Source organism: Hermetia illucens, chromosome 1 (assembly GCF_905115235.1).
Source record: "Hermetia illucens chromosome 1, iHerIll2.2.curated.20191125, whole genome shotgun sequence".
Classification (NCBI taxonomy): Eukaryota; Metazoa; Arthropoda; class Insecta; order Diptera; family Stratiomyidae; genus Hermetia; species Hermetia illucens.
Window position 1 is genome coordinate 198,725,135 of NC_051849.1, and position 26,702 is coordinate 198,751,836.

The 26,702-nt window shown below is 43.1% G+C and overlaps 3 protein-coding genes across 6 annotated transcripts in view; 2 read left to right on the top strand and 1 right to left on the bottom strand.

Annotated features, from left to right (window-relative positions):
• Window positions 1-3,559, top strand: part of LOC119658550 (PIH1 domain-containing protein 1) — a 52,561-nt gene extending 49,002 nt beyond the window's left edge. For both annotated transcript variants that reach the window (XM_038066009.1, XM_038066010.1), the window contains 2 exons: window positions 3,216-3,359; window positions 3,413-3,559. In XM_038066009.1, coding sequence (XP_037921937.1) covers window positions 3,216-3,359; window positions 3,413-3,463 — 195 coding nt within the window. In that variant the 3' untranslated portion in view covers window positions 3,464-3,559. The remainder of the gene's footprint in view (window positions 1-3,215; window positions 3,360-3,412) is intronic.
• Window positions 3,560-8,981: 5,422 nt separating this feature from the next.
• Window positions 8,982-10,515, top strand: LOC119646236 (magnesium transporter NIPA2). The gene is made up of 2 exons (XM_038046626.1): window positions 8,982-9,349; window positions 9,463-10,515. Exons 1-2 carry the CDS (start codon window positions 9,130-9,132, stop codon window positions 10,308-10,310), a joined length of 1,068 nt encoding a protein of 355 aa, XP_037902554.1. The 5' UTR covers window positions 8,982-9,129; the 3' UTR covers window positions 10,311-10,515.
• A 4,510-nt stretch (window positions 10,516-15,025) lies between these two features.
• On the bottom strand, window positions 15,026-26,451 carry LOC119660263 (plasmolipin). Of its 3 annotated transcripts, none has more exons than XM_038068732.1 (4): window positions 26,112-26,451; window positions 16,532-16,660; window positions 16,194-16,460; window positions 15,026-16,105 (listed from the first exon to the last, which is right to left on the bottom strand). In XM_038068732.1, the coding sequence occupies exons 2-4, from the start codon at window positions 16,652-16,654 to the stop codon at window positions 15,980-15,982; spliced, it is 516 nt and encodes a 171-aa protein (XP_037924660.1). In that variant the 5' UTR covers window positions 16,655-16,660; window positions 26,112-26,451; the 3' UTR covers window positions 15,026-15,979. The 3 variants fall into 3 exon arrangements, with proteins under 3 accessions (XP_037924660.1, XP_037924670.1, XP_037924652.1); XM_038068742.1 differs by lacking the exon at window positions 26,112-26,451 and adding an exon at window positions 25,680-25,862; XM_038068724.1 differs by lacking the exon at window positions 26,112-26,451 and adding an exon at window positions 16,773-16,913.
• Window positions 26,452-26,702: the final 251 nt, after the last annotated feature.

The window sequence follows — 26,702 nt, forward strand, 5'->3', positions numbered from 1 at the left end:
GCTGCGCTCTGGGTGGCCGTCGCCAAGACCCCCCGCGGACCTAGTTTTTTGTGGTAGGCGCGAATTTGCAAGGTAGCGTACATCTTGTCGCTTTATCTCCGAAGTTACGATGATACCAGCAAATACCCTGGTCCGCAGGCTGTCTTGACGACCTGCTACCCGAACGCCCTTTTCGTGTGGCAGACCGTGAGCGAGCTCGCGGCCTGGCACTCGAACGCTGAGCGTCCAACGTCGCCCGCATCTCGGCCACGCTGGCAGTTAAGGCCGCGATCTCGCGCCGTAAGTCGCCGACCTCATCCGACGGTGGTTGAACGGCCGCTATGGTTGAGCGAACGTACACCTCCTGTACTTGATCGGCCGTTGCTGCTAGTTCCTCCAAGGAACCGGAGACGCAAGCTAGGATCGCCTGGGTGCCCTCCGGGAGACGACGCAGCCAGAGCGACTTGATCAGGTCGTCGCCGATCTTGCTCCCACCCAATTGCCTCATTTCACGAAGCAACTGGCTGGGAGTTCGATCACCCAACGTTAAACCTGCCAGCAAGTGGTCTAATTTTGCCGACTCGCTTGCCGACAGGCGCCTGATCAACTCGCTCTTGAGCTGAGCGTACGATGCCGACTTCACCACGTCGGACACCAGAAGTATGGACTCTTCGTCCAGGCCGACCACCGCGTAGTTGAAACGGGTCGCGTCCGATGTGATACCGGACATTTGGAACTGTGCTTCCAAATGCACGAACCACAGCTCGGGGTTCCGACGCCAAAACGGAGGAACGCGTACGGCGAGGGCGGTCACTTGTGGGTCCGATGGGCCTGCCGCGTCTTTATTGTCAAACGACATTTTCCTACCGAGAAGTACGAGATTGTGATGCAGACGCGGTGAGTTTATACTGAAACGCGGTGAAATTTACACCGACACGGCAGGCCGTACCCACAAATGCACGCACGAAACGAGAAAAAAGAAAACGACGACCGAAGCGGACGCTCTCCAGCGCAGACCAAAAACACCGGGAAAACAGAGAACTTGCGACTTGAAACACCTCAACGCCGTCTCTTGCAGCGGCTTTAATTTTATTGATTTCCGTTTTTTTTTTTTTATTTACAATATTTAAATTAATTTGTTGTAACAATGTATGCACGAAATCACTTAATTTTGCAAATAGTAGTAAATGTAGTATAGCAGTAAATAGTAATTTAGTAAATGACCTAATTGTCCGCTGTGGTAGCGGTGGCTACGGCGTCTGCAGCGGCTACGACGTCTGCGGTGGCAACGATGGTGGCTATGTCTGAAGAGACGAGGACGACGATGATGATGATGATGAAAGTGTTGGCGGTCAGGTTGTTAGAGATGTCGATGCTGATGATGTAGAACTCTGCTGCTCTAGATACTTCGGCGGCTTCCAACAGTGTAGTTCCTGGGTACGTCCGTTTGCTGCACAATGACGACGGCAATGACGCGGCCACTGACGGCGAGGAGACCGGGCGGTTGTTCAACTTATCCTTTCCGAACGCTGCAGCGCCCAATTGCTCTGAACCTGATCGCGGGCTGGGCACAGACTCGGAACAGCTGCGAGCGACACAGCCACAATTCAAAGCGATAAGCAAAAATGTCTGGCGTTTACAGGAATTCAATGTGGAGATCTCGTCGACACTTTCTTTTTGTTGACGAACGTCGTCAGATTTTTACGCCCTTAATCCGCACACACACATTGGGAACACTTCTGAAGCGCGGATAGTATTTCCTACAAAGATTGTCGGAATCTCGTGGCAATGATGGCTGGTCCGGTGTGTGAAAGGCGTTTGAAAGTTCTATTTCTGCCGTGTTGCTCGGACGAATTTTGTCGTCAATAGAACTTCACCAATGGCGGCGATGGCGGATAACTTGTTACTTGTTCTTTATCGGGGTCACCACTTTAGTAATAAAAATTTTAAATGTCCACATATTTATGACTAGATATAATATCAAATCAATGAAATAACACTTCCAATTCAGTCTCTGTACATTCAGTCTTAATATCAAAAACGGTATAAGAAAATAACGAACAACTTTAGTAATAGTCTTTTTCCGCACTTGTAGGAGACTGACCGATGGAGCCTTTTTTGATTACAATATTTTTTTAATGATCGCGCTGAAGTGTTCCGTGTCGCGGTTGGGAACAGAAGAGACCGACTTATTTCCATGCGGTCCTTACTGTCCCAACCAACGGCACTTTTTTACCGCTGGCTCTCCACTTACCCGGTGCGTTCTGAAAACGCGTGAGTGGAGAGTTTCCACGTTCAGCGCCATCTACCCGTCCGCATCCGCAACATCCGAAATAAATTTCGAATGCTGCAGATCCTGCCGCGCCACAAGGACATGCGTATAAAAAGAGCACTCTAATGAAGGGTTGTATTCCGAAATATAGTATTTGCGAATTCAAATAAAAGATGTGAGCCAATAAATAAAAATTCTCTTCGAATCATGGATTGATCACGACAACAGTTAACGTTCATTGCACGGCCAAATTATTTTGGTTAAAGACCATCCTCTGTGTTTTGTGGGAGTAGACCGATGTGATGTATTATGGGCTGTAGAAATCGTTCGAAACTTACCTACTGACAATAAATAATCGCTTTGAGTCTGCCAATGGTCAGAATTCAACCCGATTATTAAAAATAACAGATAATTATTAAGAATAACAGATCATGCTGGTAGGTCATGCTGGACAACAGATGACTGAAAATTGCTACCCCATGCAACTTACTCATCAGACTTGGTCTCTTCCGACGATGGAACAAAAACTGAGTAGAAGTGTGGCACTTGTGTGCTACCAACAACAAGTAATTCTATTGGCACGTTATTCACAAGTTACCAGAAAGATTACAAATCGATTGCTTACATTAACGGTTTTTAAAAAATGGAAAAGACTGGTTCACCTGGTACTTAGGTGTTATGTCCCTACGATGCCTAATCCGGGTATGTGTGTAAGGTTATTCGGCAATTTCCGTAGTAAGGTGTAGCTTCATCACCCAAGGTTAACGAAAGTGAACTCGAAGGGGTCTTTTGAGCACTCTCGCAAAACCATGATCATTACACACCGATGCACCGAGAGAAATATTTCGTATCACGGGCACTGGGTTTTTCAAAGAATCGATTTGAATTGAATTTTTAGTAACTTATAAGTACTTCTGCCCTGTTGTGACCTCAAACTAGATACTACGATTTTTTTTTCTTACAGATTACTGCCGAAGAAATCATACTTGACATTGGTGAAGATCGCGTACTAATAGAATGCATGAAGCACGGATATCTCTTCGATAAATTTGTCGACTACAGCATCGATCAAGATAATGTGGTGGCTAAATTTAATAAGGCAACAAAGGTATAGTTCAATACGGCTAAATATAAAAATATTTTATATTGTGATTGTTTCAGATGTTGAACATTCGAATGCCGGTTGCTAAGACAGAACCATATTCCAGCTAAATGTCTATCTAATTATTTTGAGAAGGTGTACATAGGTTATGATTTTTTGTTTCAATTTAGTGGGTAATGAAATAAATAAATGTACCGTAAAGAAAAGCTATGCGTTTTAAATGCCGTCGATTCTAACTGATCCAAAAGCTTTAGCGTTTTATATTGCTAGATATAGTAAGCAACTCCTTTTCTACAGATTATCAGTGAATTTCCGTCCATAAAAAACATGTACCTCATTCACTAATATAAATACCATTTCAGGTAGTAAGAGGGAAAAATAACAGTTAAATACAGCTTTTTGATAAGGCAAGAGCCACGGCGCAAATTATTTCAAGTTCTGAATTTCAATATTGACATTATTGTGTAAATTAATTAAGGGTTTTACTTATCAGATGGGTTCTGATAGCAATGCATGATCATTTCATTATCAGTTTTTGAAATCCACATCCATTGTCATGCTGTATTTGTCGTTCCTGCTTGCAGTGGGTTGCAATAGGTCCGCAATAAAACGACTGTTTCTGTTCCGCAATTTCATTTAACTGCCCCTACCTGAATTTTACCCTTTCCCCTTATTCTAAAGACCGAGTTTGTCGAGACAGGGCACTGATATTGTAATAACCGACCACTGCCCTTTATGGCAGCATCCGCAGTAGATTTTTGAATACGAGCAGTGAAGCGCTATCTTCGTCTATTGAATTCGGCCAGCGTTTCTTGGGTTTTCTCGTTGGCCTAGCTTTTCGATTCTTCCCATGGATATCTTTTTAGGTAGTCGGCTATTGTCCAGGAATTTGAAGTTGCCAGCCCATTGTAAATTTGCATTCTGATGAACATGGAAATTTTTTGCTCGTCAAATATTTCTTAGAGCGCAGGGACTATTTTGTACAGCATTTTCCGGTCTATGTTGCCGTGTGCTTGTTTAAAATCCACATCTGTGATAACTGCCATTCGGTTAGGCGGCATGTTCTGTTCTAATATTGTTAAGAGTTTATAGAGTTTATAGCACGTTCAAAGTAGTTATCATCATCAACGGCAAAGCTATCGATATCCGGTCAAGGCCTAATTTAGTAAGAAATTCCAGACATCCGGCTTTGCGGTAAGGTCCATCATCTAAAAAATTATCTGGCTTTATTTGAGAAAGAATTTGCCACCATCCGTGCAGATTAAATGACCCGCCCGCCGTAACCTATTGAGACGGATTTGATCTACAACGAGACGGTCATGGTATTGCCCGTAGATTTAGTTGTCATAGAGGCTATGGAATTGTCCATTCTCATGGAGGGGGACACAAAGTCTTCGAAGGATTCTTCACTCAAAGGCGGCTAAGAGTTCGCAATTTTTCTTGACAGACTCAATTATTAATATACAGTAACCTGCCCCACCGGGATGAAGGCAGTTTGCATATCTCGGTATCTCAACATCATCAGCACTTGAAGTGGATGACGCCACTGGAATTTACTTCATCATCTCGAATCACTTTTTCCAGGACCAGGCTAAAGAGGATGCATATTAGGGCATCCCTTTATCTTAAACCGAGAGTGTTCCTGCTGCTTTTATCTAACCGCCCACACTGGTCAGGCTCAGCCTAGTTAATCGTATCAAATCGGTCGGGATATCGAATTCTCTCATGACCGTGTACAGTTTTACTCTGGCTGTGCCACCATTGGCAGCTTTGAAGGCGATGAAAAGATGATGCAACTGATGGCCATATTCCAATAGTTGCCTATCCTCATGCATCGATTCGTTGAGTTCTTGAGCGTCAATTGATGAATTTAAGCCTATAATTTGCACGGATTGTTTCTTTTATGGTTGGTGGTAACAGCATTAGCCCGTCATCTTGGCAGAATTTCTAACTCGCCGATATTTTGTTTGTTGAGCAATTCATCGCTTCAATATGAGCATCGAGATGCATAAGGGCTCATTTTGCTGACTTGTGTAAACTTCCGCGCCTTTTTCTTTCTATGAAGTGGCTTTTCCGTTCGACGTAGTTCAGTCGTTCCGAATTTGTGTAACCTGGGCCAAATATATTTATGTCCGTACTAATGAAAACGCTCTTCAGATGGTTGTGAAGATAATTTATTGATGTTCCGTCTCCAAGACCCCTGTTAGCTGCGATTATCGGTAACCAGTTAGAAACTCTAAAAGACCTTATCATAAGTTCCTTTTGAGAATGTTGCAACCCCTTGGTTTTTCAAAAGAGAAATCCCAAATTACCTGCACACTTTCTCCTTGCAGACTGCGAATCTGCCACCGGTGCACGCAAAGCTCTTGAGCCGGAACTATTCCAATGTTATCCTTGGAACCTGCGTTCGCAATTACTATAGATGCAGTTTTTTCATGGTGGAGGTTTACCTGGGCTAGGACTAGATCAAAGTCGTTAGGCTTCTCCTCTTCTGTGGGCAGCAGGTCCACTTCCCTGCTCGGTCTCATCCTTTCAGTCTCTAGCGCCTCTACGATTCCTTCGGGGACCTCGGTAAGCTTTTCACGTAATGCGTTCCCCGAAGTATCCTTCCTTAGTTTCTGTGCACGTGCACAGGTATGCTACCAAATCTGTAATTGAGGAGACGGTTACAACGTTTAATTACCGCCAGGGATCGGTCATCTACGTTGACCGTGAGGAGTTTGTCTTTCCTCTATCCCTTGCTTCTAAAAAGTATCCTTAACCGTATATGGAAATCCATGCTTTGAGTGATGAGGAGGTGTAAAAGCTTTCCCGTCTCAATCGCTGTGGCTGTAATAATAATAGTAATAATCTTTGACGCAGCAATACAATTGGATCAGGGCCTTGAAGTGTGTTAGAATTTTTCATTCAAGACTGTAACGGTACACTACAGGATTACAGTACCCAGTATTGCGCTCGCCTGAGATTATTAAGCTGATTTGACTCAGGTACTCATTCACAGCTGAGTCGACTGGTATCCGACGTCAAATCACAATACAAATTCCACTGCCAACAGTGAGATTTGAACCGCAACCTTCCGTACGACAGCCTTGTGCTCTAACCACTCACCTTTCCAGACATATCACCATATGTGCCCCTGATATATCATTCCTTGCACATATCAACAGTATCGCTTTCATTCTGGTATCTTAGGGACTACAGTCCTAAGCCAGTCCTCCGCAATGCTGCTAAACGCGACCTCCTTATTTCATTCCTCGCACATCTCAATTATTTCCTGCTCCTCACGAGTGAGTATTTGCTACGACAATATTTTCGGCACTATGACGAGGGAAATGCTCTTTACCGTATTAGCATAGTTAATAGTAGGTCTTCTAGCTCTTGCCTTCACCGTTTATCGCCATGAGGTGTCCCCCTTTCTTGGGCTGGTTTAGGTTTCTTGGCAGCATTTCCATCTTGTGGGCTGATTTCCGCCGCTGCCCGCTTTCTTAGGTCTGCCCCGAGCCTTCCTAAGGGCTTTTTCTGATTTCAGGCCTTCCTTCAGATATCGCAGGTATCTTTTGGCACCTGCGCCACTGAGGCATCTTTGCTTCCTTACGTCTGATATAGTGCCCTCAGACGTACCCTTCCTCGTCCCTGCTTTTTAGCGAATACCTTGTTGCAAAAGATCAACCTTGGCTTCAATGCTTGATACCCCAAGCTCTTCTTTTTTGGGGGTAGTCCTTTTGGACCCTGTGGGCAAAATGCTAGAGCGAGTAATCTATAATAGATTACTTCCGGTTGTTGAAAGCCAGGGAGGTCTCTCAGATCGACAGTATGGGTTCCATAAAGCCAGATCGACCATTGATGCCATCAAAATGGTTACTGGCTTGGCCGAACATGCAATCCACGGAAAGGGCAATACTAGCAAATATTGCATAGTAGTGACCCTGAATGTGAGAAATGCCTTCAATTCGACCAATTGGAACCTAATGCGGGAATCTCTGGCGAAGATTGGTATTCCCGCCTATCTTGCAGCTATTTACAAGATCGGAGGCTTTGGTATGACACCGATGACGTCCCACAGGGCTCCGTACTGGGCCCACTGCTGTGGAACATCATGTACAACGATGTACTTAATCTTCCTCTTCCGGAGGAAGCCACGGTGGTGGGCTACGCCGACGATATAGCGCTGGTTGTGGTCGCAAAACACGTCGAAGATGCTGAGTTATACTCATGCGAAGCGATCAGTGCTGTTAAGGGTTGGCTAGAGAGTTCTGGTCTGACACTTGCGGATGAAAAAACGGAAGCGGTCCTCATCACCAAGTGCCGTAAAAGAAATTTTGCCCGTATTCAAATTGGGAATCATATCATCACTTCTAAGACTGCCATCAGATACTTGGGAGTGATAATAGACGGCAAGCTTAACTGTAAGCAACACGTGCAGTATGTTTATTACAAAGCATCCACTGCAAGTGTGGCCCTGGCAAGAATGATGTCGAATGTGGGAGGGCCACGGCATGCTTCCAGGTTACTTATAGCTACGGTAGTGTGTTCGATCCTGCTCTATGCAGCTCCAGTTTGGGGAAAGGCATTGCAGGTTGCATTTAACGCTAACAAACTGAGTTCAGTCTACAGAAGAACAGCCCTAAGGGTGTGCTCGGCATTCAGAACTGTCTCAGATGATGCAGCATTCGTCATCTCTGGAATGAGGCCCATTGACACCTTGGCAGATGAGATGACTAATATATATAATGCGAAGTCTATCTCTCTTTTATCGCACACGAAGAACGCCGAAAGGGAGAGATCTCTAAATAGATGGCAAGAGCGTTGGGAACGCTCGGTAAAGGGTCGGTGGACATACAGGCTCATCCCTGCCATCAAGGAGTGGTTGGAGAGACGGCATGGTGAGATTAATTATAATCTTACTCAGTTTCTCACGGGCAATGGAGGATATCGCCAGTACCTGTTCAGGTTTAAACTAAATACCTCACCCGATTGTCCAAACTGCAATGAAGTCCCAGAGGACCCAAAGCATGTATTCTTGCACTGTCCAAGGTTCGTGGATGAAAGGAAGGACCTAGAGGAGACTTTAGGAGAGGGGCTCGTACCAGAGAATCTGGTGCGAAGAATGTTAGTATGTCAGGAAGACTGGGATGCGATCAACAACATGGTCGTATCTATCCAGAGCAAACTGCGAAAGGCAAGCGTAGGGTAATAATCTCGAGCAAACGCAATGCTGACCAGATTGCCTCCTACAGTAGTGCACCGTTACGGTCTTGAATGGAGTGTTCTAACACACTTCAAGGCCCTGATCCAATATGCATTGTTGCGCCAACAATTATTATTATTATACATGAACATCATTCGGCCCCTTTAATCACAATTATGGATTCCAATTTTCCAAGAAGATCGACGTCGCACATATGCTCATCTAAATTCATTAAAAAGGTGAAAACTACAGTGTGTTTTGAATGAAGTCTGGAACGTTATTTCGTAAAAACTTCATGAACAATTTTTGTTCCGATTAACAGGAGCCTTTCGCCAAAATACTTTGTTTACCTATCAACAGCGCTTCGATATATACTTCGGGCGAACTGCATTACCCATTGTACCTCAAATTGTAGCAGATTCCCTGTTATCAGTTCTTTCAAATATTAGTCAGCCCCATCGTCCCAATTGTCACTTGAGGTTCAAATGTCAGCGGGGCGATGCATCATTTGGCCCAGGGAATAATATTTAGCATTAATCTCACGCGAAATTTAAGTTAATACATCGAATACAAGTTTGTGCTCTTACGATGGGTTCCACAACAGAAATATCTCTATCGCAGCAGCTGACGCAGCGTGAATTCTACATTGGACTCGGGCTGGCGGTGTCCTCGAGCCTGTTTATTGGGTCGAGTTTCATTATAAAGAAAGTGGCCCTGATCAGGCTGAGTAGGATTGGCGAGGTTCGAGCTGGAGCTGGCGGCTATGGATATTTGAAGGAGTGGATCTGGTGGGCAGGATTACTCACGAGTAAGTTTCTCACGAGATGTAATGACCCTCGGATCTTATCACTTCATAAATTTTCAGAAAATCTGACTATCACTAATTTGATAATAAAAGTATTAAATTTTTGATCGTTTCAGTGGGAATTGGCGAAGCAGCAAATTTCGCCGCCTACGCCTTTGCGCCAGCCTCGCTAGTAACACCGCTTGGAGCCCTCAGTGTAATCATTTCCGCAATAATGGCATCTAAATTTCTGAAAGAGAGACTGAACCTACTTGGAAAGTTGGGCTGCTTGCTGTGCATTCTTGGGTCAACGGTGATAGTTTTACATTCCCCGAAGGAAGCGGAAGTCGAAGACTTGAACGTTTTAGTTGAAAAGTTTCAAGACTCTTCCTTCGTCACATATCTTATGGTGATAGTTTCAGTGTCCGCTTTTATTGCCTTCTATGTCGGACCCAGGTATGGCCACGTGAATGTGATAGTCTATATAACGCTCTGCTCAGCAATCGGGAGCTTGACGGTGATGTTCTGTAAGGCCTTGGGGCTCACCATTCGAGACACATTATCGGGCAGGTCCAACGATTTCTCGACCTGGCTACCTTGGCTGCTGATAATGGCCACGGCCGTTTGCATCGCTATTCAGATGAACTACTTGAACAAAGCTTTGGATATTTTCAATACCAGCATTGTCACGCCTGTCTATTATGTAATGTTCACAACCCTTGTCATCATGGCTTCTGCTATTTTGTTCAAGGAATGGCGAAATATGGAGGCGCAGGATGTCGTTGGCGACCTATGTGGGTTTTTCATAGTAGTCATAGCCGTTTTCCTCTTGAATGCATTCAAGGACCTGGATATATCCATTAATGACGTACGGGGTATTATGCGGTCGCGATACCAACGGACATACATGGAAGATCCGCTAATTCGTCAATGCCCGCGTGATGGCTATTCGTATGGCTCAAACGAGTTGCTGAGAAAGGCGTGACTAAAATACCAGCAGTGACTGATTCCACGTATATTTATAAGACTTATGGTTCTTTTGTAGTTTTATGATGAAGAACTCATTTTAGTAGTGCATTAAGATGTAAGGAAAAAGTGCCGAACTGGTACACCGAATGGAGTACTTTTTTGTTATTTCATATTTATTATTTCGCCTTTTGTTGAGGCTTTAATAAAATATTTTCATGGAAGTCACCTTAGTTTTTATTATCTGTTGGAATTTATTTTGTTATTCAGGTTTTAGATTCTTGTTAGGTGTATGAGTTTTATCCGGTTCTATCTTAAAAGTTCAAAACGCCTGAGAGCGAGAGATGGTTTTTAATGAGGGTAACGAACCTAACGGCCAAGTTATTGCACCATTTAAAACAAATACCCACACGATCTCAATGGATTGAAGCTGCGTCTTTTTGGCCGTCAGGCGTTGCCGATGGGATCGCCGTCCTCGGTAGCGCGCTTAATTTCGTTCACATTATACTCCCAAAATATGAGGGGCTCCAGGACTAAGCACTTCTGCAAATTCCTGGTAACCTATTACCTTGTTAGGTACCTGCCCCTATAAGATAATCACTGCTCGCATTTCACCTTTGAACTGTATCCCGTTTACTATTTTCCTGTGTTAATTTTTCATGTTCTTGTTCATCGTCCTTATTGGAAGAATTTCTTGATACGCTGGCGAATGTTCTCTCAACTAAATACCCGGGCCTTCAATTAAATGTACGACCTCTGCTGGTCCGCTCGTTCTACCCAAACCAATCACTCTTACATTTTTAATTCTCATAGCAATCATGAACAAACACCGGTCTTGGCTAAAATATTGTCGCACAGGCAATGCAATTCATCTTGTAAAATTTCCTACGTTTGTCCAAGAACACCTTAATTAGGAACGCTTACTCAAACTACCTATCAAATTTTAAAGGCTCTCTTGGGTAACTGATTATCATCAGTTCAACTCAACTTACTTCTGTTTCCAAATCCAGAGTTATTTGGCCAAGGTCCATGACTCGATTAGAGAGTCATCAGCGTAGTTGGGGTGTTTGAAGGAATGGCGCCATGGTCCATTAACCTTCCCCACGTCCTCCGGACAAGACTGCTTGAAGAACTTCACTGATAACAAAAAGAAATAATTTCGGCCACCAGATGCGACCCTGAAAGACCCTGCTTTGGACTCTTCTCTCTCTGAGATTTTCCCTCGATACAGCACCGCTCTCTGTCAAACCGTCGAGATGTTCTTTGATGCGTTTTAAGGTTATCTTAGCTATTATCTTTGCGACGTGAGGGAATAGACAGATAAGCCTCCAATTTTCTTCATCTTCAGCCTTTGTTCCGTTCAGAAACAGGGTTGGCTCATCTTGGTCGGTTGCGTCATTTTGTTCTGTCAAAGGTCTGATCTGGATGCAGTTGCGAGGCTTTCAAATCACCATCCAGCGTATCAAGCTATGGTTGCTTGGTCATACCATCGAATTTTTTCACGATCGAAAATATCCTCACTCTGGATGTGATTGTGGTCCAACGTAACATCTTCGCCGGATTAAGCTTTGTGAAAATTTCCGGCCCGCCCACCTGCCTCGCCGAACTTGAATGATTCCGATAACTATACACTCTTTTATCAAAATTTAAGGGGTCTAAGGACCAAGTTGTCGAATTTTAAACTGTGTGCCTTAGCATTCCAACATCATATCATCTGCATTTCTAAAACCTGGCTGGGTGTCAGGAGTTTAGATTACGCTGCGCTAAGTAAGACAACCGGTGGAAGTTCCCCAATAGCTGTTAAGTCCCCTCTCCGTGCCGAAATTATCTTTTCCTCCTCCTACGATTCTATCACCATACGTGTCTTTCCGCCAAACGTATGTCCCTTCATCATATCGTGTGTATATTTTCCCTGCCTAAGTCCGCCTTCTCTGTACGAGGATTTTTTCGACAGATTATCAGAGGTCCTAATCGTTTTGTTTCCCCTCACTTCCTTTCATCCTCTGTGGCGACTTTAATCTTCCTATGCTCTCCTGGCCCATTACTCCTGCCCTTCCCTCCCTCCCTAATAACTCGACCCATCCTTCTCTTCCTCTATCCACTTTCATGTACATCTGTGGCGCCCTCCAGTTTAACCTTTTTCGAAACCACTTAGATCGCATTCTTGACCTTGTCTTCTCTAACCTTCCTATCGTAATGCGAACTTCGAAGAACTGAACTCAGCCCGGACGCCAATCAACTGGGTCCCCCTCCTCTCTCCATTTACGTGTGACCAAGTTCTCAACACCTTCTATATCATTTGATCTGATCTTCCAGAAACGAATATTTGACCAGTGTGGAAGACTCACTAAGACACAAAGCGGTTTTGATACACCCACCACACTTCAAACTTTACTTTTTGGGTCATAGTAGAGCAATTAAATCCAGGGCACGAGTTCTTCTGATACTAGGTGTCGTCGTAAAGCATATCAGATTAGTTCATGTGACACGCGGTCAAACGTTTTCTCTAGATCCAGAAATGCACTGTAAAAAGGTCGATGCTTCTCACGGTGTTTTTCCATGAGTAACCGCGCGGCGTGTATTACGTTAATAGTTTTGCTTAGGAAGGGAGCAACAACAGCTCCCGAAATATTGGTATATGTGATCAAATATACCAGAATTGTCCCTAATAAAAAAACAATCTGCCCTTTTCATTCAAGACTAAGAATACATTCAATTCTTAGGTCTCAACTCAGAGGGCAAATTCTTCGGAGGATTATTGTTTAGACGCGACCAAGAGTTCACAATTTTTTTTGCTAAGAAGCGTCTGAGGAATACGCGAGGACTGGTAAGATTATTGTTTTGTGCAGTAGCTTCGACCCTACGTTGAAATGTTTCGAGCGTAAGAGTTTCTATAATAGGCTCTTCGGTAAGCTGTCGAAGAATTTATCGTGTAAGTGAAGGGCTAAGATAGGGAAATGTACACAGGAAATAGCAAATTGACTTGCGTTGGACGGAGAAATACGTAAGGGGATACGGGATGCGATCACTTTCAATGACAGCTGCATAGAAATGAGTGATTTAAGTACTTTGGATCGGTACTCTCAACCAAAGATCCCATGTGACAGTGTCCTTAACAAAAATAAAGATGATGAATACCGGCAGAGACATGAAGCGGTTTTCATATACATGCCACAGTTCCGACTTCGCTTTTCAGACCGAGGTAGAGCAATTTTACCCAGCACACTAGTTCTTCTGGCCTTAGGTGACCTCTACTGTTACCCAAGAGCTCCAAGCTTTCGTCAATACCCGTCTGCGTCATAGGAGTGCGCTGGTCTGACACTATCTCAATTGGAGAACTTGGAAGGTTTAGGCCTGCCAATCGTACGCACTCTGATCGAAAAAAGTAAGTGGCAGTGAATAAGCCACACATTAAGGAAGGGCGACAATTACATTGCGCACTACGCCATTCAGTGGAATCCACTCTCCCAAGATGGCCGACGAGTGGGTTCCCGAAGGACATTTGGTACAGAACAGTAGAGTAGGAATGCGAGCATCTCTAAATCCAAAAATTCAATGTCAATAGAACGATGCTTCTCACTGTATTTTTGCATTAGTATTTCAGTATTCTTCCATTCTGCTGAACTACCTTTCTTTTTCCGTATTGGAACTGTGGTACCTTCTTGCCCGTCAGATGGTGTTCTACCCGTCTCAATAACCCGATTGAAAAACTCACTGAGCTACAGTGTTGGTTTCCTGCTCTTTGCCTTCCAGATCTCAGATGCGATGCTGTCTAGTCCTGTTACTCCTCGATTTCAGTTGCCATTTCGGCAATGATTGTGGAAGTGGAGGATAAAAAAAGTCTTCAGTTAAAATCTGCCGGAAATATTCTCGTCGTCTATCCGCCGCGGCCATTCTTGCCTTTAACGCGGCAAGTCCATACAGACCTCTTTCGCCATTCAAAGTGTCCAGTTTATCACATAGGTCTTTGTAATGTACCGCTCGGGTTCCTGCGATCACTTTCTTTGCTTTTCGGCTGACATTCTCTTAAAAAAACTTGTGTTAGAGGCATTTCTTTTCACGGACCTTCACTTGAACATAGTCATAGCCAAGTATCTCGGTTGATGTACCGCTTAACTGGCTTGGTGACCCCGAAGGTTGCATAGGTCGTTTTGTGGATCGTGTCTTTAACTTGCTTCCACGATTCTTCCACATTCGTAATAGTTGGTAATGGGGTAAGTGAGATAATTTCTTCTTTCTTCCCACGAAATCATCTCCATTCAATACGCGGTGAACCACTGCGTTCCTCATGCTGTCGGTGGGATGATCCGCACGACGGTAGTCAACGACCGATTTTGATGTGCGATGGCCTCGTAGGGAACAGCTTCGCTATCATTGTTGGTGGTAAAATGTCGACGTTTTATGAGAATATAGCCGATTTTTTTTACTGTTCCCACTATAAAATGTAGGAAATTGAAGCATTCGCAAAATCGACTACATGCTCGTCTCCCTGATTGCGTTCCCCAAACTCGTTTATCCCATGTCATTTGTTGAAGATGAACTGAATCAAGATGTGTCGGATCAGAGGCATAATGATTTATGATTACATCCAAAATGACGTCAGAATTGGAGAATCAAATCACAAAAAGTCAACCCACGCTGGATGGTTCAAAGGCTGAAAAAGAATTAATTTTTCCCAATTTGCTATTGTGTATTGGTGATGGATTAAGGCTCGCTTTGAATAAAATAACAAGATTAATTTTTTAAGTAGAATTTTTATTTCGGGCGCAATACCATTATATTCTTTCTGTATAGTTGTTTATATTTGAAAATGTACATCAAAAAATTCGAGCACTTTTCTGTCTTAACAATTCATTTTCCAGTTTATATAGTTTATGTAAACAACAATTTTAACAAAATTTTACATATCAAAACTTTTTTGTTGCGGACAAAAGCGCATGTGTACATATATGTGTACTCGATAAATAGAAATCTGTATTAAATATAACAGTAAATGCGTATATTTTTCAATTGTTCCATTTCTTTGTGTTTATTATTTGTGTGTTAATATAAAAAATAACGGAGTGTATATTAAGTTGTATAATAAACTTGCAATATTGATATGACTTTTACATTCTTATTCTTTGAATAGGATAAAATGATTTGTTTGTTTGTATGCGTAACACATTAACTAGAGTATTTTGCATTGTAAACAATTTGTTTAAGCGATTAACAATAGTTAGAAGATCAATCTGAGAGTCGCAAAGTCTAGTAGCGTTTCCTTTCAATTCTTTGGAGTGCATTGAGAAAGGGTCATTTTCCATGTTGCAATCACTGGGATTGAAAAGATGAACCCTCTCTCCAGTAATTCCAGATAAAAAAAAACTTAATTTAAAATTCAGTTTTTGTTTAAAACTTTGTACAGTGATTAGCGATGCGAAATAGTGGTAACTATCACTAAATAAAAAAGGAAAAAAAAAAAATAAGGAATAAAATTATAGCTTCAAGCTTGAACACGTTTACGATAGCTGAACAACTTCAGCGTGTCGTCTTTCATTTTCGAATTGAAGAAAAATAAATATCAAAATGCGAATCGCTGTGTATGAGTAACTATTTAGCAGCAAGGCATTGTATGGTATTCAGCGATCACCGGGGAATTGCTACTGATAATTATCGTTCGGTGTTTTCTAGTTTTTCAAATTCGCTGACTTATGCAATAGTTACTGTTGTTTGTTGTGTGGTACGCGTTTCTTGAACGACGATTCCCTCCCTAACAGCTTTGAACTTTTGGAACGCATCGTATCCATACGCAACCATTGCACAATAACCGAAGAACTGTAAAGATATAATATCCACGAAAATAAGAATGCTCAGAACATGGCATTGGGTTAAGGTTATTCTAAGAATGAGAATAATGGATTACCGCTGCTGCTGAATAGGCTTCTGTTCCAAATGCTGCTGCAAGCGAGGCTGCAATCAGGTACAAAATGGTCCAAAGCGCGCAATATATCATTTCAATTTTCAGCCATGGTATTTTGTAGAACCTCTGACAGACATGAAAGATGTAGAAGAACAGCAAAATGCCTGTGAGCCAAAATCCAGTCATGGCAATTGAACTGAAGTAACTTCCGCGAGAATGATAACTGAATGAACTAACTTGGATACATATGAAACCAAGAAGATTAAGAACCTGCGAAATTTTAGCCAAAAATATTAGGTCATATCTATAATTTGTTATGTAGACACAGTGGGAATACTCACAATGCAGATGCATTTCGTTAGACCAGGAAGTGTTCTAATGTATGACACATCATATCGTATTTCTGCTGTTGTCGTGGCAGTTGTGGTTGTTGTGTGTTGTGTAGGGAATCCTGCGTCCGCCATTTTGACCTGAATGAGATAAGTAGGAGAACAGTTTGCAACTTGTTTCGTTTTCAGCATAGGATATAGATAAATCTTTCAAAATTCAATTAAAGTCAAATCACGTCATTAAACTCTATACCTCCAAGATAGTAGGAAAAATTCTAAATGCTCTACTAAACATATAGGTTGGTATTTTGAAATGCATCACTCTCGGTCACTAAAGTACACCTTGCAATAACAAAGTGCCCCCGTGTAGCAAGGATCAAGGAATGACATACAAATACTTAATAGTATCGCGAAAGTTTCTTGCAATTTCAAGCAATTCTCTGTACTTTCTCACTATAGTTGTTGATTGTAGTTGGTAAGGGTGTATTGACTCTCCCCCTACCAAGTACTTATGCATATGCTGTGTCTTTAACTAGTGGAGGAACTTACAATTAAACGAACAATATCCTTTCACCAAAGAATATATGAAATCACGTGTGCCATCGATATTTAACACTAAATTCGAACTCAACCAGCGACTTGCAACATATTCGGAAAGCAATACATGTTTGCATATGCAGTAACCAACAGAACGGGTAAACTGCCTTCATTCAATATGAATGATTAAATCAAGCGAACACGTGATAATTTCCCATCTATTTCAAAGAGTAGTTGGGCGATATTTAATTCACCTTTGAATGGATTTTATCCAGCCAACTTCTTCTGTTATCCGTGCAGTGACTTGCTATTCTGCTAACAATTATGTTATTTCAAACCGCGGTTTAAGAAGGAGGATGAATTTTAATGAACTTTCCCAATTGACACAATTCTGGATGGGGTGAAATTAATTTAATTTAGTAATAGATAGTTTCCTAAATTTTATTATTTTATTGAAATTATTGGCAAACATATTTAAAAGTGTTTCATTATGTAGTCTCGATAAACGTCATTTACTGATAATCGCATTCCGTCGACTTGAAAGTCTTTGAGGGAGAAAAGCATGAAAATGGAAGACAAAAGTACTCATCCTGATGTTCCCCTTTTAGACGTCCAAAAACACCTTTATCGTCCCTAAATTCATGTCCAAACACTGTGATGACATTTCGTGAGATTGTAAATAATATTCTTTCAATCAGGGAATATATAGAAGTCTTGTCGAAGACAAGCAATTCGTTAAAAGGTTTGCCATTTCACTTGGATACATTGACTTCACCAAGTTATTGTGAGATGCAATGAAAAATGACACTGTAACACGGAAGAAGAAATATTCAGGCCGGCCGATAATTTTAAGGAAGCCAACTTGAAATTCCCATTCAATAAATTTCGAAGTGGAGTGCATCAGCCTCGCATCCGTTGGATTTAAAACAATGCAAAATAACCTCGGAATTTCTCCAATGAAATAGGAGGAAATATGCATTTCGTGTCGTGTTACGACGGCTGAAAAATGGTAACGCATGTTTAGATGTTTCAATCTTCCCTTGATACAATGGTATATGTTAGGTGAATTAGATGCTTTGATGATAAATCTAATAATGGAGAAGGCGCCTCAAAAAGGTTCAAAGGATTGAGCCGAGAAATGCCGGAAAGAAGGCACAAATTATGTAATTATGCCATAAATTCCTATATCTTACCGGTCAACTACCTTGGGATGGTGGGTTCCATTGAATGGCATACCCCGTTGTAATGATATAAGTGAATTGTCGATGGTTAAAAAACCATGTTAAGTGGTCGGAGACGACCAAGAAGAGAGACCTATCCAAAAAAAACCTAAAAAGATGATGAAATTGGCTGTGAAATTCGATCGAAGTACTCCGTCGACACGTGCTTGCACGCCTATTGGCTAACCAGGCTCCAGAATATGTGGGGGGGGGGGGGTCCTTTGAGCACTTGGATCCCTCACGTGTGATTGCACAAAATTCACATGCAAATAAAAATAAAAAAGACGGCACGACCGCGCGTGTGGAGCCGTAAAATTCCGAACCCGAGTGCCGCGATCGAAAAGGAGGATTCACGATGGATAATATCCTCGATCAATGCTTCCCCTCGCTCAGATGTATTGTGAGGCGCGGCCTTCTGGTTCGAAGCGTCCTTTTTTGATTTTCAGATTTAGCTCGGTCAATTTCGCCGTCTTTTTAGGTTTTTTTGGGATAGCTCTCCTCTCCATCGTCTCCTCCGGCCACTTAGGATGATCGACAATCCACTTATGTCATTAAAAATGGCGCCCAACGTGGGGCAAAACATTTTCTAGGTTCAGGCCCAACATTACCTAGGTTCTAGTTACTTGAATTAGTGGAAAATAGCCCATTGAGGCTCGCAACTTTGTTTTGGTGTGTCGGATAGAGAAAGAAAAAATTCTCAACATTGTTCCCGGCTAGCCTCCACGTGCACTTGACGTCATCTTTCAAGTTTTGTGTTTCACGCCTTTTTTCCCCAGAAGCAAGTGTTCTAAGTGTCAATTTTCCTTCCCACCTTGTAGTTTCCTGCCCTATTGTCGGTAGTACACCACAAGAGCTGTTCGTTTCTTATGTTTGTCTTTAAGGCTTAATGTCTCGTAGGTGATTGCCATCCGGAATTTTCCGGATCGACATGCCTTTGCCGCCGTAAAAGGGATTGCCGTCCGAGCTTCTGTGGAGTATCCTTTCCTACCTCTATGTGAAACAGCATTTTGGCCATCCATGAGTTTTGCGGGAGTTGAAAATAGAGAATTGGAAAATTTAAGGACGGAGGAGTCCTCAAGATTTTTTTTTTTATGTTTGATTATATTTTGGCTTTTTTAATTATTTGATTCTTTTATTTATCTCATTTCTTTTCGTATTTTATCCGAATTTATCATTTTTTTTTGCCTTGTTAGTTATTTATAATAGTTTTCCATTTCATACATATTTTTTTCTCTTTAATTATATCCGCTTTTCTTCTTTTGTGCTGATTTTCCTGAGCTAAGAAATCGTTCATTCTCTCTTGCTGATCGTTTTGATTCCAGCGATTTATACAAATGTCATATCAACGAAATCATTTTCCACGTGACAAACGCCGCCTTCCTTCCGCGTTCTCTCCAGGTCTAGCTCTGCTGAGCTGACGGTGGCATGAGGCCACGAGGATCCTGTGGGTTGGGTTGATCTTTCCACGCAGGATGCAAGGACGACGGACGCTTCACGAATTGAAGGATCGGTTCGAGAGCGATTATCTGCACTCCGAGACTCGAACCCGAACACACACTTAGTGCATGAGGCTGCTCAATATCCGCCTGCCTCAACTCGTGCAGTACATTTTGATAACAGACGTGACGATGGAAGGAGCGCTTCGATGGAATTTCAATATTTGCGGGCTGACCTTCACTGCCATATTTTTAGGTTTTTGGGATAACTCTCCCCTTTTGGTTCTCTCCGGCCACTCAAGATGGTCTTTTAAACATCGCCAAACCACTATTGTCACTGCAAATCTACCTCAATATATGATATATCCACTGTTATTATCGCCTTTTGACCTACCAACACCTATAAAAGCATCTGACCCCTACACCGGCGAAATTCTTTTTGTAATTATGTTAGGCTCATGAACCCTGATGACAACGCAGACATTTAAAGTTAATGAAATTTTAATGCTTCCGAGCAACAGTGGCGGCCACTTTCCATGTGCTACTTTCATATAGCACTGCAGAGAAAACATTGGGAACAATTTCAACTTGTTTGTGTTGAAATCGTTGCATATCCAGATTTTCGACAAAACAGCGAAAGCAGATCCAGCGCTGTTAATACTTCAAGTGGCATCAAGCTCCTTGTCCTCATGTGGCATTGCATTGGCATCTAGCCTCATAAGCCTTTTGAGAGCAAGTACGTGTTTCCGACTTGAAAATCGACTTGTAAAATTTCTCGTTTCACGAATTAATTGTGGGCGAAAGATCGCGGAAATATTAAAAGGCTATCCACCAATGTATTGATTAAGTGTTTGGTGGGGAAAACCTAGCTTTCATGTTTGAAAATTATGGGTTAGCAACACATTAAAGATTTTCATGTCCACAATAAAATACATTGAAATTGGCTTTGGGATTGGGCAGTCATATGATGGTAACACACCTTGCATTCTGTTTCAGAAGTTTATTTATACTACTAGCTTTCTATGAATGAGCTGAAAACTTCTTATTAATCCACCGCATAGTCGCAACATTTCTCCGGCGGACCATCATCTCTTTAGGTTTCACGAGCACTTTACGTATGAACAATGTGTCAATAGTGAGGACGAACTTAGGCAAGGACGGAAAGAGAAATTTGGCGGCTCGAGAAAGTGATTGTAGTTCCCATAATATAGTCAGCAACAGGTATTTTTCCTTAAATCCCTCCGGGCTTCCCTTGATATCCTGAGACCCTCACGTAGTCTGATTCAAACCATGCAAAAACACACCATTTTGCATACGTGTTCGATGTTACGGAGAGTTTTCGACGGATTCTCCCACTAAACTACCACCGGCCACCACCACCAGGTCCCCTTCATCTTTTAAGTAGATAGGATTGTCCGAGCATAAATGCTTGGCACTTAGTGTTAGTATTAGGTAAAATCCGACATCTGCTGAAATTGTATTATTATTTTGTTAAGGGAAAGTCGCACCGCGTCCTTGAAGAACTATTGTGCCCCTTTTACTGGTTATAGTGTACCTGTTGATCATAGTATCTCAAGCAGGCCAGTAACCGTTAGGAACTTTAGTATGTTCCCCACTTCCAGAAGTTTCAGCTTTGCATCTGGTATTAAGTGTTCTCCCAGATGTATCGACCTGCTTTGCACAAGTGCTGGACACTGTCCCAGGACGTGCATAGAGGTTTCGTCCTCCTCCTCACAGAACCTGCAGGCAGTGTCCGTAGATATCCCTAGCTTCCCTAGGTGGTAGTTCAGCCGACAATGACCAGTGAGAATTCCCACTATGATTCGGAGGTTCTTTTTGGTGAGGTTTAAGCAATCCTTTGTGCGCATGGGTTCGTATCCCCCAATAAGCACCCTGGACTGCTCCATCCCTGGTAGGCCCGCCCAATATAGTTCCCTCAGCCGTTTTTCTTCGTTTCTTAGATTCATAGCCATGAAACCGTTTCCGATTCCACAGAAGGGTTCTGGCCCGTATAAAGGCATCCCTGCTCCCTTCTTGGCTAGTTCATCCGCTGCCTCATTGCCTTCCAGCCCAGCATGGCCTGGAACCCAAAGTATCCAGACCTTGTTGGACGAGCCGAGTGTATTCAGTCTCTCAAGGCATTCCCATACCAGTTTAGAGTTCACCTGGTTGGACCTAAGTGCCTTGATCGCTGCTTGGCTATCGGTGAGAATAGCTATGTTCTGCCCCATTGTAGTTCCTGAAATTGTAACAACTTGGGAATAATAATTAACAATAGTCTTCTCTTTAATTTACTGTATGATTGGCGGTCAAAAGGTATATACTCCCAGGGCGAAACATGGATTGGTACCCACGATGGAGCATAAAACCTGGGAACGTCTGCTGAACCAACACCAACAGCTCTACTACCAAGCCCTATCTCCACCTCCACGTGGTGATCGCTGGGAGTTCTGAAAGTCTAAAAACGGGACAAAATGTACCAACTGGTCCTCCAGTTTGGGGATTGGGTAGGGCTCACAACCCTACACGGAAAACCGATGTTACGAAGTCACGGAAGGATCCTCGGACAGGATGGAATTTACAACGACGTACCCTGCAACGGCACCGGGTTAACGATTTGCTTATTGTTATTAACGTGCGCTCCCTGTGCAGACCGAATACTGCTGAGCAGCTAGCTGATAGCATGTCCCAATATAAGGCTGATGTAACAGTGTAACAAGAGATGCGATAGACAGGGACCGGTTTCCTGGAGAAGAGCCGCTACACCATATATTATAGCGGCCATCAAGTAAACCATGTGCTCGGAGTAGGTTTTTTAGTCAGCCGAAGAATGAAACCGGCTGTTATTGGCTTTGAAAATATAAGCGAAAGGCTTTGCATGGAATGGATGGAATTACAGCCGAATTGGTTATGTATGGAGGCGACCAATTACACCAAATGGTTTATCAAATGATGCTCAAAGTGTGGGACAGCGAATCAATGCCTGACGACTGGCAACGAGGCATCATCTGTCTCATATATAAAAAGGGGGATATCACGCAGTGCAGCAATTATAGAGGTATCACGTTGCTGAGTACCATCTATAAGATATTCTTCTCTATCTCGCCAGGTCGGATAGCCCCATACGCCCAGAACATCCTTGGCCCATACCAAAGAGGCTTCACTCCAGGCAAATCAGATTTTCTCTCTGCGGCAAGCGATGGAAAAACTGTTGGAATATGGACAACAGTTGCACCATCTGTTCATCGACTTTAAAGCCACCTATGACAGCATAGCCAGGGTAAAACTGAACACGGCCATGAGAGAATTCGGTATCCCAACGAAATTGATAAGACTGACTAGGCTGACCCTGACCAATGTGCGAGGCCAGATAAAAGCAGCAGGATCACTCTCGAGATCATTCAACATCAACAACGCTCTACGACAGGGGGATTCCCTATCATGCGTCCTTTTCAACCTGGCCCTGGAGAAAGTGATTCGCGATGCCGATGTGAATGCGAGAGGCACCATCCTCTTCAAGTCCAACCCCACTACTGGACATGTACAGTCTACCTTCATCCAGATTGAGCAGGCGGCGCGAGATCTTGGGCTGCATATTAACGAAGGCAAGGCGAAGTATATGGTAACAACGTCAGCGCCAGAGCCAAAAGAGCGAACAACATCGAATCGCACTGATCAAACGAAAACAATGAAAGTAGGAGACTACAACTTTGAGACAGTTGGAAATTTCTCCTATCTAGGGTCGAAAATCACAACAGATAACAACTACGACGATGAAATCCGCGCACGTCTGTTGGCAGCCAACAGAGCCTATTTCAGCTTACAAAAACTGTTTCGCTCGAAACGTCTCACCATAGGGTCAAAGCTTTTACTGTACAAGACTGTAATCTTGCCAGTTTTTATGTATTCCTCGGAGACTTGGGTTCTTAGCAAAAAACTGCGAACTCTTGGCCGCGTTTGAGAGAAGAATCCTCTGAAGAATTTTTGGCCCCCTATAAGAGGATGGACGATTCCGAAGCCTACATAACGACGAAATCTATCAGCCATATCATGACCGTCTGGTTGTGGATAAAAATCCGGCTCAACAGCTTGCGATGGGCGGGTGACTTAATCCCTATGAATGAGGATGATCCAGCCCGGAAAGTCTATAAGAGCAATATCTATGGTAGAAAAAGAAGACGAGGCTTGAGATGGAGCAATGGCATAAGTCAGGATGCCAGCCAGCTTTTAAGGATATCGAATTGGTGGACCTCGGCGTAAAACCGGGGTAGCTGGAGTTCTTTATTAGGGCAGGCCTAGACCGGATATCCGTTGTTGCGCCGTTGATGATGATGATTAAGATAATTACCAAACTATCGTCCAAGCCACGAATAACTGAATGGATTGTTACTGACTTTTCTTGAATAGTTTGGTTTTTTTTTTAAGAATGAAACCCAACATTTGTTGAAGAGAAGATGTTTCAAGGGCAACCTCATTAAATATTGCGTCACGGCAATGATGGTATAATTTTTATGCTGCGTTCTCTGATCGTTAGAAACACAACCAGGGCACCATCAATACTGGCTGCCATTTTACGAAGTTTGTAAATTACCCCATCTTTGCTTGCAGCAGCCACGCCATTGATGACTGTAAATTATGATACTTAGAGGTGTAGCGTATCTCTAATTATACGTTGCACAATCATCTCATAACAATTTGGACCCGTAAAGACATTGGTGAGCATATTAACTTTCTGACTCATCCGTTTAGCAGCTTAACGCGCGTCACTTCAATCTTTTTTTGTGATCTGCCTCTCTAATGTTGAAGTTTTACGGAAAAAAGCAAAGCATATAAAACGCTTTTTACAACCCCCAGAATAGATAGCTTCACTACTTGGAACCATTAGTGCAGTATTGGATGAAACACACGTCGTGCTTCTTATCAGCTGGAATCTGCTGCCAAGGCGTATTATTTTTTGTTTTTAGTAATTTTTGATATGTAGAAGGCACAAGAACTGCATAGTCAAAGGTTTCTTCTAAAAACCTTGACTTAGTCGACATAAACGGGCTATTTTTGCAAGCGATCCTAATCAGTTGAGCGGGATAATATCAGTTTCGTAAATTCACTATAAATTTTGATAAAAACGAATAGAAGTGCAGATAATTTTTTGTTTCGACCTCAGTGGCGATATGATTGCCCTGAGTATCGCTTTACCGCAATGAGTATAACCACATCCACGAAAGAAAAGTCTCTATTACAATTAGCATGCATCATTGCCGATGCAGTCAAATCTGAACTATTCATGCCAATGTAATGATTACGAATTACTGCCTTATCTGCGATCACGGTCAAATATTAAGTCATAAGTGAGACTAATGCGCGATTGTTCAGGTTTAACCCGCAACGTGTGTTCGAATTCCATTTAGTCTGCTCAGCTTGCAGCGAGTTTAAAACGACCTCCGTGAATCACAAGCGTTATCGCCGTTTCAGTCAAATCTTATCACGCCGATATTTGTGTTTACACCGATAAGAAACTGCAAACCGGTCGTTAAAATGCTAATTAGCAACGGCTCATTGGCGCTGGGCGGTTTCCGAGTCGCCCTAGCAATTGGGGCCAAACCCCAACTCCATAATGCAATTAGCATGGAAGCACTAAATTAGAACTTTGTGAATTTTAATTCTTCCACCCACTCGTCTGCTCGCGGCTGATATAGTGCGAGTAAGTCTGCCGTCGCTTAGAAAATCGAAATTAATCAAGAATTCTGGTCAAGCTCCCAGCTGTTGTCATTTCTGGTCAGCGCAGGCAGGGAGCTTGCCCGAATTTTGTGGAATAGACGGGGCAGCACTGCGATGGTGGCCCGCCCGAGCGGGCGGTATCAGGCCGCATTCGCAGCTCCCGCAAGCTTATCGCTGGGCGCCCCTGATGAAATTATGTAAAATTTGGAAATGCTGAATGCGAAATTAGGTCACGGAGCTTTCGTCACGTACTTTGCGGGTATTAGGTTTTGAAACTGACGCGCTTTGTGGTTTAAGAACCTCCAGAGACCGCGCAGGACGGTATTCCCGCCTGACCAGCAAGTACGCTATTCACTGTTGGCATTTCAAACTTTTCAGAAAGTCTGGCTAAATTTGGAGATTTTCACGCGACCAAGGCGAGGCGGCCAGATTTTCGCGCTCACCGATGTGATCACCAGATATTTTAGCGAGATGATGACTTAATTTCTTCTCGATTGACTCTATTAGGTATCAAAACAACACACTAAGCAACAAGTCGACTGACCGCGTCCCGGGGCGATTAAACTCCTGGAATTCACTACATTGATTGTCGATCAACGCGGCCGCATCGGGTAGTAAACAATTACGAGCGGAATGTGTGGCTAAGAACAAGGAAAAAAAGAAGTCGAACGAAAAGATCCTCACCTGCTAAGATGGCCGTTTACACGTCTGGAACGCTAGAATCGTCTTGAGCACGGCTAATCTCGTCTGCTTGACGTCTTCTGGTCTTTCTCGTTAACGGTCTCGGATGGACGCTGGTGCGAATAAAATCTTCAATTCGGGCGGGTGCGGATTAAAAATGTACTTTGCGCGATTTAAATTTAGATGACAGACGACGGCGACGACACTCCGAAACGCAAACAAGTAGGCGTTTTTGTTGCTCTGCCGCGTTTGCTCGATTCCGTACGCAACAACTGTCACATTCACAGGCCGTGCGCTTACGGGCGGGAGGCGCAGGGCCAGACGTGGTGGCGTGGCGATTCTGTTTGGTTCACTATGGCTTGGAAGCGTTTGTCAAGCAATTACTTGCGGGCGGTGCGAGGGGGGTTTTGTTTTCGGTGGAAGAGATGGACTCGGCTGGACATTGCGCTCTTCGGAACAGGTGTTTGTTGTTCTCGCTAATCGGAAGTGGTGGATGTGCAGAACGGTAGTAGTGAAGGCGCAAACCTATATTAGTGGAACGCAATGACGGAAGTCGGACCAGCCGCTTGTAACGGCTTTCACTTTCTGTCCATT